Source organism: Euleptes europaea, chromosome 13, assembly GCF_029931775.1.
Source record: "Euleptes europaea isolate rEulEur1 chromosome 13, rEulEur1.hap1, whole genome shotgun sequence".
NCBI lineage: Eukaryota > Metazoa > Chordata > Lepidosauria > Squamata > Sphaerodactylidae > Euleptes > Euleptes europaea.
The window spans coordinates 52,530,462-52,547,354 of NC_079324.1; the positions used below are offsets into that span (position 1 = coordinate 52,530,462).

The 16,893-nt window shown below is 49.0% G+C and overlaps 1 protein-coding gene across 2 annotated transcripts in view; it reads left to right on the forward strand.

Annotated features, from left to right (window-relative positions):
• Positions 1–16,893, forward strand: part of TBX1 (T-box transcription factor 1) — a 47,899-nt gene that overhangs the window by 4,449 nt on the left and 26,557 nt on the right. For both annotated transcript variants that reach the window (XM_056859428.1, XM_056859430.1), the window contains exons 2-3: positions 237–690; positions 14,466–14,567. In XM_056859428.1, coding sequence (XP_056715406.1) covers positions 237–690; positions 14,466–14,567 — 556 coding nt within the window. The remainder of the gene's footprint in view (positions 1–236; positions 691–14,465; positions 14,568–16,893) is intronic.

The window sequence follows — 16,893 nt, forward strand, 5'->3', positions numbered from 1 at the left end:
CCCGCGGAGAGCGAGCCTCTCCTCCCTCTCCTCCCGGGCCGGCGCGCGAGGGGGGCTATAAGTGGCGGCGGGGCGGCGGGGCCGGGCGCAGAGCTGCCTGCGGGCCGGGAGGAGGAGGAGGAGGCGGCGGAGGAGGAGGCGGCGGCGGAGGCGGCGGCGGAGGCGGCGGGCGGGCATGATTTCGGCCATCTCCAGCCCCTGGCTGACGCAGCTCTCGCACTTCTGCGACGTCGCAGCCTTCACGGCCAACAGCCTGAGCAGCCTCAACGCCTCGGCCGGCTACCACCACCACCACCACCACCACCTCTCCCCCGCGCCGGGGGAGCCCTACGCCCAGCATGAGCCGCCGCCCCTGCCGCCGCACTACGAGCCCTGCGCCGCCCAGCAGCAGCAGCAGCAGCAGCAGCAGCAGCACCCCCAGCAGCAGCAGCAGCAGCACCACCCCGGCCCGCCGCCTCCGCAGCAGCAGCACGGCTACCCCTTCGGCGGCTCCGGCTCCAACCCGCCGCCCCCGCCGCCCCCCGAGACCCCCGAGGGGGCGGGCGGCGGCGGGTCGGCCCCCGCCTCGGCCAAGGCGCCCGTCAAGAAGAACCCCAAGGTGGCCAACGTCAGCGTGCAGCTGGAGATGAAGGCGCTCTGGGACGAGTTCAACCAGCTGGGCACCGAGATGATCGTCACCAAGGCCGGCAGGTCAGTGCGGGGGTGGGGGGGAGCCTTTCCCACCCTTCGAATCCCCCCCCAGCTCAAGACACACACACCCCGGAATTGCAATCGTTGTCCCCGAGCCCTGGGGGGGGGGATCTTGGCTCGGGGCATTGCCAGCGGCCCCTGGAGAGGGGGGGGGAGGTTTGGGTAGGATAATGCACGTTCAGTCCACTTTCAGGGCACTTCCAGTCCACTTGGGCACTTTCAGTCCACTTTCAGTCCACTTTCAGTCCACTTTAACGATTGTTTGCAAGTGGATTTTGCCAGTTCGGGTGGCCATTTATGCCTGGGAGGCTGTGCCTTGGATTTGCCGCTCTCTAGACGCACATTCCCCCCATCCGAATTCTCAAAACTCTGCATTGGGGGCTTATTGTTGAGCTTTGAGAACTGGCATGGGGGAAATGTGCGTCTAGAGAGCGGCAAATCCAAGGCACAGCCTCCCAGGCATAAATGGCCATGTGTAAATCCAGCTTCAAAGTGCACTGAAAGTGGATTGAAACTGTTGGAAAATCTGCCCTTCCTAACGGTGTCACTTGCCTACACATTAAGAGGGGGGACCGACCACAGAGAGTCAGATAGATAGACAGAAACTGCACTATTCGGCAGGTACGAAAGCGTGAACTTTGTGAACTGTGTGAACTGGCAAAATCCACTTGCAAACGATCGTTAAAGTGGACTGCAAGTGCATTGCTCAGCATGTGTGAAAATGGTAGTATTGCAGGCGATCCTAGGCCATTTATGCCTGGGAGGTTTTGACTTACCTTTGCTGCTCTCCAGCTGCACATTTTCCCCATCCAAATCCTCAAAACTCTACGGGGGGGGGCGTTAGTTTTGAGTTTTGAGAATCCGGGTGAGGAAAACGGGCAGCTAGAGAGCGTCCAACCCATGGCGAAACCTCCCGTGCATAGACCAAGTTGCACCCTGTAGGCCGAAGGGCTCTGAAGGGGGCCAAACCCTTGGATAAAAAAGATTTCTAGAGGGGTCTATCCTAAGAGGGTCTGCTCAGAACCTTACTCCAGTGTAATTCGACGGTGCTTACTCTCCGGGAAATGGCCGGCCGAGGATGGCACCGGGAGTCCTTCGCAGCCCCAAAATCGACGGGCGAACTGCGGCTCCCCAAAGGCCGGTCGCGCCCTACACTGCAAGGTTATTCGAGCGCAGAAAACCCATTGAAATTAAAAAGCTTTTAGAAACCGTCGGGGGGGGGAGCTTCAGATGCATCTCGACCCCGCAGACTGGCCGCTGGGAGGAAGACCCGCGTTTTCAGGGCGCCCCGAGATTCGGGTTCATCCCCCCCCCCCTTCTGTTTGCCGCGACAGACCAGACTTGATCGGCCTTATCAGGCGCCGTCCTGTCAAGGTTGACGTTTGTTTCTGACAGCGAAATCCCACGCAGAGTCAGTTATCCCCAGCCCAAACCCGTTGCTTTCCAAAGGGTTCCCACTGGGGCAGTTCTGCCCAGGACTGGCCTTGTAAACCCCATCGTTTTCGATTGGAAAGATTTAACCACGGGCTCACCCCTGTCGTGAAAATCAAGGGATTATTTATTTTTAATGCTCAAGTGTATTTGCTAAGACCCTGCTTGTATTATTAGCACGAAGAACCTGTATTGCAGTATTATTTTGCTTGGACTCCTGCCCGCGGGATCCCAAAGGCGCTTCCTCCCGAGTGGGAACGCGCTCGGGCTAAGAACACCGTCCTGCGCCTCTCCGTTTCGTTCGCCGCTTCCGTGGGAGCGAACCCGGTTGCTTTCGATTTAAGACTATAACCTTTAAACCTCGTTTTGCCTAGAAATCAGTCCCGTTTTAGGATTAACGTGGGGTTGGGTTTGAAGCTCAGCTTTACCGAGAAGTAAAGACCTCGCAAACCAATTGACCGGCAGCTCGTTAGGATCGGAGTCAAAGTGTGGGGCTCTTTGGACTTACAAATCGCCCTGTCCTGGATTGGTTCCTTTTCCCGCTGTTCCCCGGCCATTTGTGCACGGGAGGTTTTGCCTTGGATTTGCCGGTCTCTAGATGCACATTTTCCCCATCCGGATTGTCAAAACGCTGCACGGGGGCTTATTTTTGAGTTTTGAGAGTTCGCATGGGGAAAATGTGCATCTAGAGAGTGGCAAATCCAAGGCAAAACCTCCCCTGCATATATGCCCCCCATTGATTTATTAATAAATATTATTTATTTAATCCGAACGGTCTATTTCCCAGTAGTGATTCTCCATGTCTGCAGTCGTCCGCTGTTGTCAGGGTTTCTCCTCCTGCCCTCTCCTATTTTCCTTGGGGGGGGGGGGGGTTCATTAACGAAGCAGTTAATAATTAATCGATACAGAAGCATCTCAATCCACGCTTTGCTTTTGTATCAGCTTCACTTTTGATTCACGGCTCTCTTTTGATCCAGGGGTATAACCCGAAGCCTCTTCTCTCCCCCCCACCCCGCAAGCGCAAATGTTCCCGTGTGTGTTTGTTTTACAACCTCCCCCCTTCGTGACTAACCAACGCGTTGAATAAAGTGGGGGGCGTTGCTTTGAATGCGAGAGATTTCCTCGAAATTAGGACGGGAAACCAGGAAGGCGCTCACAAGTTCAAACTAGGCGTGAATTATTGTTGCTAACATGACGGCGGTGGCGATAAATAATGTCTGGAGACCGGTTCGAGGCGGTGGGGGTGTAAATCCTCAGCCTTCAAAAAAGGGTTCCCCTCCTCTGCCTCCCCCACCTGCACCCGATTTGCTTCCCCTAAGGGGTCAGTCCAAAAGCCAGTTTAGCGAACGCCCCGTCTTCAAACCGGTTTGCACTTCATGTAATGACGTGTAAATCACTCATTCCCGGGCGCGTGTTTTTTTTCCTTCCCCCTAACGTCTTTTGGCTGGGGGCGTCAGTGGTCTCCTGAATGCAATAAAAGACGCAACCCGGACCCCTCCTTTAAAAAAAAAAAAAAACACTTTCACGTCGAGCCAGGCAATTCTCTTTTGTCTTTCCCGTTTACATTTGCAAAGCAACTAAATTCCGATAGAACTTAGTGGAATTTATTTCCAAGTAGACGTTCCTAGGCTCGGCGAATCGGGCTGTATAACTTTCTATCGTGGCGGTTTGCATTCCCCAGAGGCTGAGAACAGGAGGGGGCATCTTAAAACCTCTCCAGTTTATGTTGTTTGCTGCATGACCTACGATTTTGGCTTCCATTGTCATAATTTTCTATCCCCTTTCTATGCTACGGAGTTTGGCCTCGGCTCGGTTTCGATGTTGCGCTCTTGTGAAACGTGGTTTGCGAAACAGTTTTGTGTTTTCCTTCCTCCCCGCAGTGGAGTGCAGTAAATTAGGATTTCTGCTACCGGTGGCCCTTGTAAAAATATATATCTCCCCCCGCCCCCAAAGGAACGAACTCAAATTCCCTTCGGGGGAAAGCTGGAAACATTTTTATAGGGCTGTTTTCGAGGAATATAGGGGGATCCCCGTCCCCCATTTTGCACAGTAATCTGCTTTTAGTCATTTGTGTTTCTTTAAGGGCAAGATCTGTGTTTTGTCCTGGTTTTGGGGAGGGGGGCTTTTTATGCTTGGGGGGAGGGGAGCAACGGCCAGACCTCATTCAGAAGGCTGGCGTTTACACTGGTCAAAAGGGGAGAGTGAGCCTTGGAAATATTTTATATTTTGGACTGGGAAGTGATAGTTTCTCCTCTTCTGGTGAATACCCCTCACGAGAAAACCCAACAGAATAAATTATCTCTGCATTTTCGCACATAATTTTTTTAAATTTAAAACTGTATTTAGCTCGTTATAAAATGTATTTTTTTAAAAAAGTGGCGTGTGTGTTTTAGTATCTGCTCCAGACTGTTGGTCTGTGCTTTTAAATATTCCCTTAAAAATCCTATTCAGGATTTTTGTTTGTTTGTTTTTAAACCGAGGGAGAGGACAAATTATCACCATCCTTTTATTATCAAAACGAACTAGGAGTATTCCCCCCGCCTGACTGTAATACAGTACCTGGGGAGAATGCCGCCAAATCTAATTTCCGAGTAATTTATATAAAATCAATATCTCGTAAGTCCCAAAGACTTCAAGAGGGTGGGGGGATATCTTGAAGGCTTAAAGCTTTGGTGGATCGCGGGCAGAGCGCAGAGCCGGGCCAGCCCCTCGGTGTGGTTTCTTAGTAGTGGGTATTGCAAATTCTTAGGTTCTCAATTCTCCACGCCTGCCGTTTCCCAAATGAATTCAGGCTTTGGGTCTGACCCATGGAAAATAACTCCCTCCTCCCTTTATAGGAGAACCAAATGCGAAGAAACTAGTAGTGGGCGGGGGAGGGCACTGCCGGTATTTTCGAGTCAGGGTTTTTTTTTGTCCCGGATGGTCTTATGGCGAAATATTGACTGTAGATCCGCAATGCACTTGTTTGCATACAGCAGGCTTTTGGTGCACGAGGGTTCGCAAACTGGGGCATAATTCCATGTCCACCCCCACACCTCTGCAGGCAGGATGTATACAGGCACACGTTTGGGGGAGGGGGCACACCATGTAGCCATGAATTCACCCTTTCAAAAGTCCCCGTTAGTTTCCGTGGGAGTCCTGCGGGTGATCCTGTAGGGGAGTTACTCCACTGATCTGGAATACCTCTGCATAGGGTTGCACCCTCGCCGCGCAGTTTTACCGGTGTGTTGGCTCAAAAGCGGGCCTTGCTGCTGACCCAAGCAACTGGGCACAGGATCGCAAACTTCCATTCTGTCATGCGTTTATTTGGGAGTAAAATTTCCCAACCGAGGAGACCTGCTTCTGGGCATAGGTCCCTGCTTCTCATCTCTCCCAGAGAAACCCCAATGGATGGATTTCAAGGGTTGCAAAACCTCAATCCCACGCATGGGAGACATCGTGGGAACTTTACTCCAGGGAAAGCATACATAGAATTGTGGCCTTCATTTTGGCAGGGCCATGCAGAGTGTGGTCTTGGGAGATAACCCTATTTTCCCCCTATGAATTTTTTTTTGGGGGGGGGGAGGGAGAGAAAACTGGGCCAAACCTCCCAAACGGAGAGAGCGTCTACATGCGCTCACAGCAACCAGGGTAGGTTAAACTTCTTGGCATTAGAGGCCTCCGTTTGCTCTACGAAGTCATTCGGTGCAAAGGAAAAGCTTCTTTCTGTCACTCTGATCTCGAGCAGACCGATCCTGGCCGCATTTACCCGGAGGAGGAATCCTATTTAGGCATGGGAGTTTTTGCCTTGGATTTGCCGCTCTCTAGATGCATATTTTCCCTAACTCAGAACTCTGCATGGGGGCTTATTGTTGAGTTTTGAGAATCTGCGTGAGAAAAAATGTGCATTTAGAGAGCGGCAAACCCAAGGCAAAATCCCCCGTGCATAAAAGGGGGTTTAACTCAGGAGAAAGCGTGCAGAAGATGGCAGCCTCCCGAGGGGGAGGGGGGAGGCAAATCGAAAGAAGCCTTTCCCGGCCTCCCCGAGAGGCAGTCCTGGTGAAACAAGAGACCAGCGCTCTGCCAGAGCTTCTCGAGCAAAGCAACATTCACAATAAGAGGAAGGCCATTTACACATGAGAGGTTTTGCCTTGGATTTGCAGATCTCCAGATGCACTTTTCCCCCATCCGAATTCTCAAAACTCTGCATGGGGGCTTATTGTTGAGTTTTGAGGATTCGGATGGGGGAAATGTGCCTCTAAAGAGTGGCAAATCCAAGGCAAAACCTCCCATGCATAAACGGTCCAAGGTTCCATATTCCGCTCTCTGTGTTTGTGTGTGGATGTAGCAGCCCTGCTAGTCTGTTGGCCCCCAAACTGGAAAAGATTGTTTTGGTACCCCAGAAGCTAACATGCTGAAGCCGAAGTTTTGGTGTGCTTTAAACAAGCCATCGTTTTGGTTCTGGGGTCTGGCAAGGCTTTATATAGTCACCGGGGGAGAATTTCAAGCACCTACGCATTTAACAAACAAACCAACAAAAGCTTTCTGGGTTTATTTCGGACTGATATTCTTAGCGTGGAACTGGTCCCCAGAGACTCTTCCGCCCTCTTTGCCAGAGTTTCTCCCCCCAAAAAAGGGGGCATTGGATTGGAAGGTCCATTTTTGTTTAGACATCCCTCCCCAATTTAACGCGATTAACACGTGAAGCCCGCGATCATAAGTGGGGTTTTTTTTTAAGTCCCATGGAAGACCATGGGAAGATTTCGATTGAACGTGTTTTAAGATGAGGGGAAGCAGCGAAATCAAATCTGGCTGGGCCCTACATTATAGATCGACTCGTAGAGCAACCTGGGTGCCTTTTGGGGAGAAATAGCGGGCTATAAATTCTAAAAATAAATGTACATATATTTTATTATTCACAAAGCACTTAAGCAACACTGGTTGTTATGCCCGCTGTTGGAATTTGGGTTAAAAAAAAAAACCTTATCGGGTCAAGCATTTCGACAGAAAATTTGCTGCATCTATGTAGACAACCACTATTCAATCCCATTAGCTCTTCTGGGAACCCAGAGAGATTTTACTCGGGAGTCAGGAGTCAGACTACTGTTTTCAGAGCGGTTTACTTCCACTGAAGGTTGCTTGGGGTCTGCGTGAGAGATCCTTCAGTTAACAGGGATGAGGGAACCGTCTGGATTCCTGCCAGTTTTCTTTGAATGTGTAGGAAAGAACCGTTCGGGGGAAGGGAAGATAAAATGGGGAAACAAGAACAAAGATATGATTCCTTGTGGCTTCTGCCTTTGTGTTTCCCCAACTGTTTTAAAGTCTTGGAAAGCACATAATCTAGGAGGTAAAGCAAAAATTTAGGCAAAAACAACAACCAAAAGCAGGCTTCTAGTCCCTGGTGAAACCATCCAGGGAGCATTCACAAGAGGTTTCTCTGAACTCTGCATCCTGCCTTGTTTTTGCGCTTGTTGGAAGGGTTTTCTGACTACCCTTTAAACGAGCAAACAAACAGGGCTTCCTCCAATAAAATATTGGGGTTTTCCTCCACGCAATGTGAACAGAGGGAGAGATTCAAAACTACTGAAATGTCCATTAGCTGAAATTATAATGCCTGTGCTCTTTGTCCATTCTGAACTGGGGGGGGGGGCTTTTCTTTCCCTCCCCTTTTGTTTGTAAGGACCGGAGCGCTGCATCGGGAGAAACAAATTAGGAGAAGAGAGTTGCTTCTTTTGTTTCCTTTAAAGTCTGCATTTTGGAGAGGGTTAGACTTTGCAAGACAGAGGGGCGTACGCTGGCTCACTCTCCCCCCCCCCACCTCTCTCTCTGACACACATACACATAAGCCATTTATGCCTGGGAGGTTTTGCCTTTGATTTGTCACTCTGACGTTTTCCCCATCCGAGTTCTCAAAACTCTGCATGGGGGCTTATTGTTGAGTTCTGAGAATTTGGATGGGGGGGGGGAATGTGCATCTAGAGAGCGGCAAATCCAAGGCACAACCTCCCAGGCATAAATGGCCATACACATACACACTGGGGTTGTGGCCCAGAGCGAGGAAGCATTAGAGGTCACGGAACACCCCGGCGGGAACAGCTGTCTGCTAAAGCCAGGCCGAGTCCTCTTTCGCCCGCCGTCGGCGCTTTCCAGTCTTCTACTCTTGGGCGGGGGGGGGGGAGCTACTCTCTCTGGTCTCCGAGCAGCTCAGCTTCACCGGGAACCGTGGGTCTCTCTGGTGCAAACCTGCCCAAGCTTCAGGTAATGGAACAACCATGCGGGTAGCTACAGGCTTCGGAAATAACCCTCACCCGGAAATCAAGGGGAAAGCTCAGAGCTAGTAGCGAAGCGACCCCATGATCACATTTTTAAAAAACCCACAATCCACCTAATGTACATCTGCCTGCGCCCCAGGATTGAGTGCGAGAAAAGGCCTTTAAAACCATGGTCCGAAACATCCTCTTCTCCCCACACATATAAAAAAAATATTATTATTATTTTGTAACATCCAGCCCAAAGAGTTCTGGAGAACTCGAAAGCTGGCACGCCATTTTGTGTTGTTTTGGGATTATGATTTCTTTCTTTCTTTCTTTCTTTCTTTCTTTCTTTCTTTCTTTCTTTCTTTCTTTCTTTCTTTCTTTCTTTCTTTCTTTATCTTGTACCAGGCTCTCTGCAAACAACGTTGGCCCATCTGAGCAGCTTCTTGCACGCCAGCAGGGGTTGTTTCGGCCCCCTTGCAGCCTGCGACTGGGCAGTCATTCCCAGTGGCTACAGGAGGTCTTGTCCTTAGATTTTCCCCTCTTGGAAAACCTGGATCGTTTTGATACTCCTTCTATCTGAGCGGTCAGGAAAAAGGGGGTCTCTGACCCAGCCGTGTGTGGGGCTGGGGGAGAAAGCTTTGCTGGCAAGTCGGCAAACTAGCCTCTGCCTCTTCCTCTTCAACAGCCAGTAGAATTTGCGCCCCGATAATGTTAATGGTTGGTTCTTGTAGGTTATCCGGGTTGTGTGACCGTGGTCTTGGTATTTTCTTTCCTGACGTTTCGCCAGCAGCTGTGGCAGGCATCTTCCACAGCTGCTGGCGAAACGTCAGGAAAGAAAATACCAAGACCACGGTCACACAACCCGGATAACTTACAAGAACCAATGAACTCTGACCGTGAAAGCCTTCGACAATGTTAATGGTGTTTTCTTTTTAAAAGTCACTGGGATTTGCGCGCTCCCCACGAAGGCTGCGTTGCTTTCCGGAATGATTTGCGTTTCCCGGGCTGGCTCCCTGGCTGCGTTAGGATAGGGACTACAAGGAAATGCCTTTCGGACTACTGAGGCATACGCTCCGCCATGCAGTCTTCTGGACGCCCCCTCCCCTTTGCCCCCGTGCTGGAATAGGTGACCTTAGGGAAAGACTTAAGAGTCTGGTCGCCTGGAGCGGAAGTTAACAATGGGAGCCTGTCTCCAGAGTAGGCAGGGGCACCTATGAGATCTCTCCCCCCTCACCAGACCGGGCTCCGCAAGCCAGTTAAGCGGGCATGCCTGCTTCGAAGTCCCATGTTGAAGCCTCAACGCATTTCTTAGGTGTCATCCGCACGGATGGCAGGGACGCAGTTTCAGGGTGCAATCTTATGTTCACTTAACTGGAAGAAAGTCCCAAGGAATCCACTGAGATTTGCGTCCCAGGAAACCTCCATAGGGTCCCAAAGAATGTTTAAACCATCAGGGTTTTTCTTCGAACTACTGTGAAAGGGGGGGGGGGAGAGAAGAGATGTAACTAGCGGGCTATAGAGTTGGAGGGGGGAACCGCCTCTAAAAGCAATTGGTGCTTTCTATGTTGCCAAGGTATTTACAGTGCCATCCTAAAAGGAGTCACGCCCTTTCTAAACCCACTCACTTCAATGGATTTAGAATGGTGTGACTCCGTTTTAGGATCCCCAGCCTTGACAGCAATGAGGCGTACTCCCTCGTCCTACATTTCTTTGTTTATGTATTTTATTTACGTTATATATACTCCACCTTTCTCCTTGAGGCTCAAGGCGGATTACATAGCATAAATCCAATCCAGTCAACAGGACGGGACACCCAAGGAACAGTGACGATAGGGGTTGGACTACAGAAACCCGAAAGCGAGCCGAACTCTAAAACAGCTGAAACAATGCATGAGCATCTGGCATGATAAACGACGTAGAAAACTACGCGGTCAGAGCATGCTTACCGTGATAGGCGGCAATACAGTAGTGTAGGCGGCAGTCCTGAATGGGACTCCTTCTTGGGGATAGGTAGGTCGCTCCCACCGCCCTCTTATTTTGTATGGCGACCCGACGGACATTTACTGGAAAGAATGGAACCGAGGCTTGGTTTATATAGGCGGAGAAGCCATTTACGCGTGGGAGGATTTGTCTTGGATTTGCCACTCTCTAGATGCACATTTTCTCCATCCAAATTCTCAAAACTAAAAAATAAGCCCCCATGCAGAGCTTTGAGGATTGGATGGGGGGAAATGTGCATCTACAGAGCGGCAAATCCAAGGCAAAACCTCCCATGCATAAATGGCGGAAGAGTTGCTTTTTATATAGCACTTAAGGGAGGCTCAAGCCGGCTTACAATCACCTTACCTTCCCCACAACTGACACCCTGTGAAGTAGGTGGGGCTGAGAGAGGTCTAGCAGAGCTGTAACTGGCCCAGGTCACCCAGCTGGCTTCGTGTGTAGGAGCGGGGAAACCAACCCAGTTCACCAGATTAGCCTCCGCCACTCATGTGGAGGAGTGGGGAATCAAACCCTGTTCTCCAGATCAGACTCCAGCGCTCCAAACCACCGCTCTTAACCACTACACCCAGCGGGCACCGCTTATACCCACTTCAGTTTGCATGTTCCACTGGGGCTTCATGAGAAAAGCTCTGCGCACATGAAACAAAAAAAGCCAGGCACGGATCGAGCCCTTCTCGACACTCATTTTCTACATGCAAGGAAGCCTTTGTTGTTGTTTTTAATGTTGGTGTGCTGTGCTTCACCGGACGGGTCCCAGCCCCTGGAAAGCTTTCCGCTCATCGGGCTGGAGGCTGCGGATGATTCCGCCCCAGAAGTGGCTTCCTAAAGCCCTCCTCCCCAAACGCGTGCCCAAAAGTCGGCTTGCGGAGAGTTACTTTCTCCCTGAAGTCAAAAAGGGCAAGAGTCCAGTAGCACCTTAAAGACTAACAAAAATATTTTCTGGTAGGGTATGAGCTTTCGTGAGCCACAGCTCACTTCTTCAGAAGAAAATATTTGTGTTAGTCTTTAAGGTGCTACTGGACTCTTGCCCTTTTTGACTACTGCAAACAGACTAACACGGCTACCCACTGTGAATTTTCTCCCTGAAGGTCGGTTAAGGAGGCGTTTTGCTGCGTCCCAGTCCCCTTAAGCCCAAAAGACTAGGAGTGACTCAGATGTGTAGCGCCATCCTATAACCCTTGTGGGAACTCCAGCCAAGGGGACTCGTGCTAACTGCGTGTAATCTGTTTTTCCTCGCCGCCCCCGGTTCACCCAACCCTGTTCTAATCCCGCTGATCTGAGAACGTCCCGGCGGCTTCCCAGGGCAGCGTTGGCTTCCAGTCCTGTCTTGACGATCAGGGCGACCGTGAGTCGCTCTTCTTTTGGCCGCTTCTGCAGCCTCCAGAAGCGAAACCTCCAAACTCTCCTACAAATTAGCTGCCGTCGATTGGCTGCATCCCAGCCCCCCCAGCCCTCCCCCAGTTCTGGGCCCGGTCTGCAAGTGCATCTAGAATCAAGGGAAATATAGACACGGGAGGTTTTGCCTTGGATTTGCCACTCTCCAGATGCGCATTTTCCCCATCCGAATTCTCAAAACTCTGCCTGGGGGCTTATTGTTGAGTTTTGAGAATTCGGATGGGGAAAATGGTGCATCTAGAGAGTGGCAAATCCAAGGCAAAACCTCCCATGCGTAAATGGTGAGTTCTGGGGGGGGGGGAGGGGAGGCTAGAATAATCTTGCCTTAAAAAAAAAAAACGAAGTTGGAGGGATCACATTTGAATGCTCCCTTGTATGAAAAAAATCTACCCCCCAAATTGAGCGCAGGATTTTTTTTTTCCTTGCAAGGAGTTAAAAACAACAACCGGATACCTTCTTGTAAAAATGTCCCTGAAGTGGCACAGTCCTCTCTACCAGTTTTTAAAATTTGTTTTTTATAGTTCTCCTTTCTCGCTGGAACTCCAGGTGGATAAAATTGATACCATCTACAGGATACCATCTACATCCAGTGCATGATGCAATAAGATTTGACTTGTAAAGATCTGGAACCAACCAGAGATCAAAAACAGTGATGAATCAGGAGTATTAACATGATACATCAAAGGATATATATATATATATATATATATATATATATATATATATATATATATATATATATATATATATATATATATATATATATATTAGGAACATGCTTAGAGCAACTGATTAAATACAGTGATAAAGTCTACAGTCCCCAACTATTTACCCCAAGCAAGTTTCTTTCTGAATCATTTTATTACAGCGTAACCCAATTTTTCTGGGTTCTTCCATTCCTTTCTGCCGCATCTCTAGCACTACAGCCCTTCTTTTGGAGTCAGCCGCATCGCAAGCCCGATACACAGCCGGGGCAGGCTAGGCACGCTTGGATTTAAGCCAATTTATTTCAGGAGGACTGAACCGGCTTAAGTCAAAAGATTTACGGCGCAATTGGCTTGCCTGTGTCATGTGAAGTAAATCTCACTGATTCCGTTTGGGACTTACTTCCAAGTAAGGACCGGATGCTTCGGATGGCAGCCGTGAGAACAACCGTTTCCCTGTTTTGATTCTTAACTCGTTAAAACGAATAGCCACACGCCCAGTATTTTATGACCTCTGTTTACAACACTGAATTCAATTCATGCCCGAGTCACACGCCCAGCTTTATATTGCAGTCGGCGGAACAGTCTCTCAATCTCGGTCGCCAACAATTTTTTGTTAACCAGTTCTTGCGAATTTTGCAAGAAGCCCCCCTCTCCATGCTTTCAGCTCAGGTAGGGCCGGGTTCACACATGCAAGGAGAATGCACTGTAAAATGGATTGGGCCGCTTCAGACTGCAGATAGTAGACTCCAGCTTGGAGTGTTCCTCTGCATAAAAAAATTAAACTAACAAAATGGCCTGCAGTTTTCCTGTCTGCAGAGAGCCAACCTGGTGTAGTGGTTAAGAGCAATGGTTTAGAGCGGTGGACTCTGACCTGGAGAACGGGGTTTGATTCCCCACTCCTACACATGAAGCCAGCTGGGTGACTTTGGGCTAGTCACACACTCTCAGCCCCACCTACCTCACAGGGTGTCTGTTGTGGGGAGGGGAAGGGAAGGTGATTGTAAGCCAGTTTGATTCTTCCTTAAATGGTAGAAAAAGTCGGCATATAAAAACGATTCTTCATCTTTCTTCTCCTTCTGGAATGTGCTTCTCTAGGGTTCCCACCACCACCTGTGGCTAAAGGGATGCCATCCACTCTACAGGTCTCTGCCACCCTTTTCTCCTGCATGTGTGAACCGCATCTTATCTCCACACTACTGACAGCCACCTCCCCTGCTAAGATTCTACATGCCAGGTTGAACTCCAAGGCAGAAAAGCTAGGCAGTCAAAAAGAAGCCAGCAACCCTACATCCTTCCAAGTTACTTTCCAGTGCTCTGTCTTGCTGTGCTGTTTATCACACCTGAAGCTGCCGTATGCAGAGGGAACTAGTACTGGGAATAGTATTATTTACTTGTGCTTGTTGGTGGGGGGGGAGGCAGAAGGGGCTGCAAACCCATTACTGCGATTTATGTCATTTGGAAAATAAAAGTTTACCTTCATTATCAGGGAGGGGTTGTGGCTCAGCGATAGAGCCTCTGCTTGGCATGCAGAAGCTCCCAGGTTCAATCTCCGGCATCTCCAGTTAAAGGGACTAGACACAACTGTAGGGGTCTTGACTCGGAGAGCTGACTCGCCTCCGTCCTGAGTAAAGGGCACATCTGGATTGCAGCCGTAATTCGGAAATCTGTCCTACATGTGCGGACAAGAAGGCATCTCTCTCAGCATTTGTTTTCAAACTTGTTTCCAGCGGCCCAAGGACAGAGATAGAGTTGGAACAAATCAGCGGTGTTTTTAAACTGCAAGACTAAAGCTGCAATCCTAAAGACACTTTCCTGAGAATAATCCCCACTTCATAACACTTCTGAGCAGACCTGTTTAGGAGTGCCCCCTGATTCTCCTTTAAACACGCCAAGTGCTTCAGTTCAGTGTGATAATGGATCATGCAAGATCAGTACCAGAAATTGGTCTTCTGCTCATCTTCTGCTCTGTGCTATTTCTCTCTCTCTCCCCCGCCCCACTTTCCAGGCGCATGTTCCCCACTTTCCAGGTGAAAATCTTTGGAATGGACCCGATGGCCGACTACATGCTCTTAATGGACTTCGTACCAGTGGATGACAAACGATACCGGTAAGTACAGCTCCATGGTGGAATAATAATAATAATTAATAATAATAATTTATTAATACAGCAAACAACAACAGCCACAACAGATAATTAAAAAACCACCACAACACCTACTACTGCTACTACAAATAATCTAAGCCTAACAATTACTTATTACATGTACGAATAAAATTTATATAAACATCGTATAACTTGGTGTAACCCCCTTAATATTTTGAGTAATAAAGTATTTCTGTTACTGTTATCCTGTCAGGATAATGGTGGAAGTTTAAAAAGAGTGTGTGAGTGCGTGTGTAAAGTGCCGTCAAGTCGCAGCCGACTTATGGCAACCCCTTATGGGGTTTTGAAGGCAAGAGACGAACAGAGGTGGTTTGCCAGTGCCTTCCTCTGCACAGCAACCCTGGACTTCCTTGGTGGTTTCCCATCCAAATACTAACCAGGGCTGACCCTGCTTAGCTTCTGAGATCTGACGAGATCGGGCTAGCCTGGGCCATCTAGGTCAGGTCTTAAAAAGAATGCCTTAACCCTATTCAAAACTCCGATAACTGGACAATTCAGGCATGTAATGTCACATTAGGGGTTTGATCTCCTGCTTTTGGACTTTAGCATGAGTATACCTGTGCATAGAGCAAGTGAGAGAACCCACAAACCCCAACTATAAGTATTTTGGTTCTTGTAGGTTATCCGGGCTGTGTAACCGTGGTCTTGGAATTTTCTTTCCTGATGTTTCGCCAGCAACTGTAGCAGGCATCTTCAGAGTAGTCCTTCAGTGTTACTACTCTGAAGATGCCTGCCACAGTTGCTGGCGAAACGTCAGGAAAGAAAATTCCAAGACCACGGTTACACAGCCCGGATAACCTACAAGAACCAATGAACTCTGACCGTGAAAGCCTTCGACAATATAAGTATTTTATTTACTTCATTTGTATCCCCATCTTATGTCGTTCCTTTCGCCTCCGTTCTGTCCTCTCAACAACGTTGAGTATGCAACCAGAAAGCTTTTGTGGCAGACTGGGGATCCTAGTTCGACACTTCATCCATCGCACCACATTTGCCATGACTATCAATAAATAACATAAACCAATAAAGATAGTTTCAGAGGGTTGCCCTGTTGGTCTGCAGTAGAACAATTAGATTGTAGTCCAGTGGTACCTTAGCAAATGTGGCCTAAGTCTAAGAGAACAACAAGATTTTGGGGGATGTAAATTTGGAGAGTCGAAGCCCCCGTGGTCAGTCTGAGGAAGGGAACTTGGATTCTCCAAAGCTCATATCCTAAAAATCTTGTCAGTCTCTTAAGGTGCTACTGGACTCCAGTCTAACTGTATAAACCAACAAGTACCATAATATTCTACCCTTCTAGGGATGCATAATAAATCAACATCATTAATTTTTTCAAATGCTTTCCTCCCAAGGTCCCTCACCTCTGGAAGCTACCAACATTAGCCAATAAAAGGCATTATAAAACAGGAATGCTCTAATAACGGGGTTTATTGATTTGTCAATCAACAGCCGTCAGATTGATAGCTCGCTCAAAAGCAACAACAACAATAACGCATTCATAGCTGCAGGGTGGGGCAAATGCCTCCCCTTTAGGGAGGAAGGCGCATTCGTGGAGAATAGACGGTTACAGCTAAAAACAGAGTATCTATATTCAGAGGCATTATAGACTTCTAAGGACCAGCTGCCAGGGACGGTCAAGGACAGGTGTCCATCACCCACCCAGGCCCCTTGTGGGTTTCTGGAGTGCTGGCTAGAAGGGTCTTGGATTGCCCCAGCAAGGCTATTTATCAGGCTCTTACAAAACATGGTGTAAAAACTCCAGGAGCCATAACAAATTATTTAATCTTTAAGATCCTGCCAGGTTTTCCATTTATGCATGGGAGGTTTTGCTTTGGATTTGCCACTCTCTAGATGCACATTTCCCCCCCCCCCGAATTCTCAAAACTCTGCACGGGGGCTTATTTTTGAGTTTTGAGAATTCGGATGGGGAAAATGTGCATCTAGACAGTGGCAAATCCAAGGCAAAACCTCCCATGAATAAATGAACTTTCCTATTTTTGTTGGTTTTCAGCTCTAACTATCCTCCCGGCACACCTGTATCTCTTTGTAAATCCGTTTAGAAATGTCTTGCTTTAAAACAGTGCTCTGCTGGGGTGGGGGGGAAGGGGAGCGAGAGAAGTAGATCCTGGATGTCTACTCGGGAGTAAGTCCCACTAAATCCAATGGAACATTTTTTGGGGGAGGCCATCGAGTTGCAGCTGATTTCTGGCGACCAAGAGACATTCAGAGGTGGCTTTGCCAATGCCTGCCTCTGCCTCGTGTCCCTGGA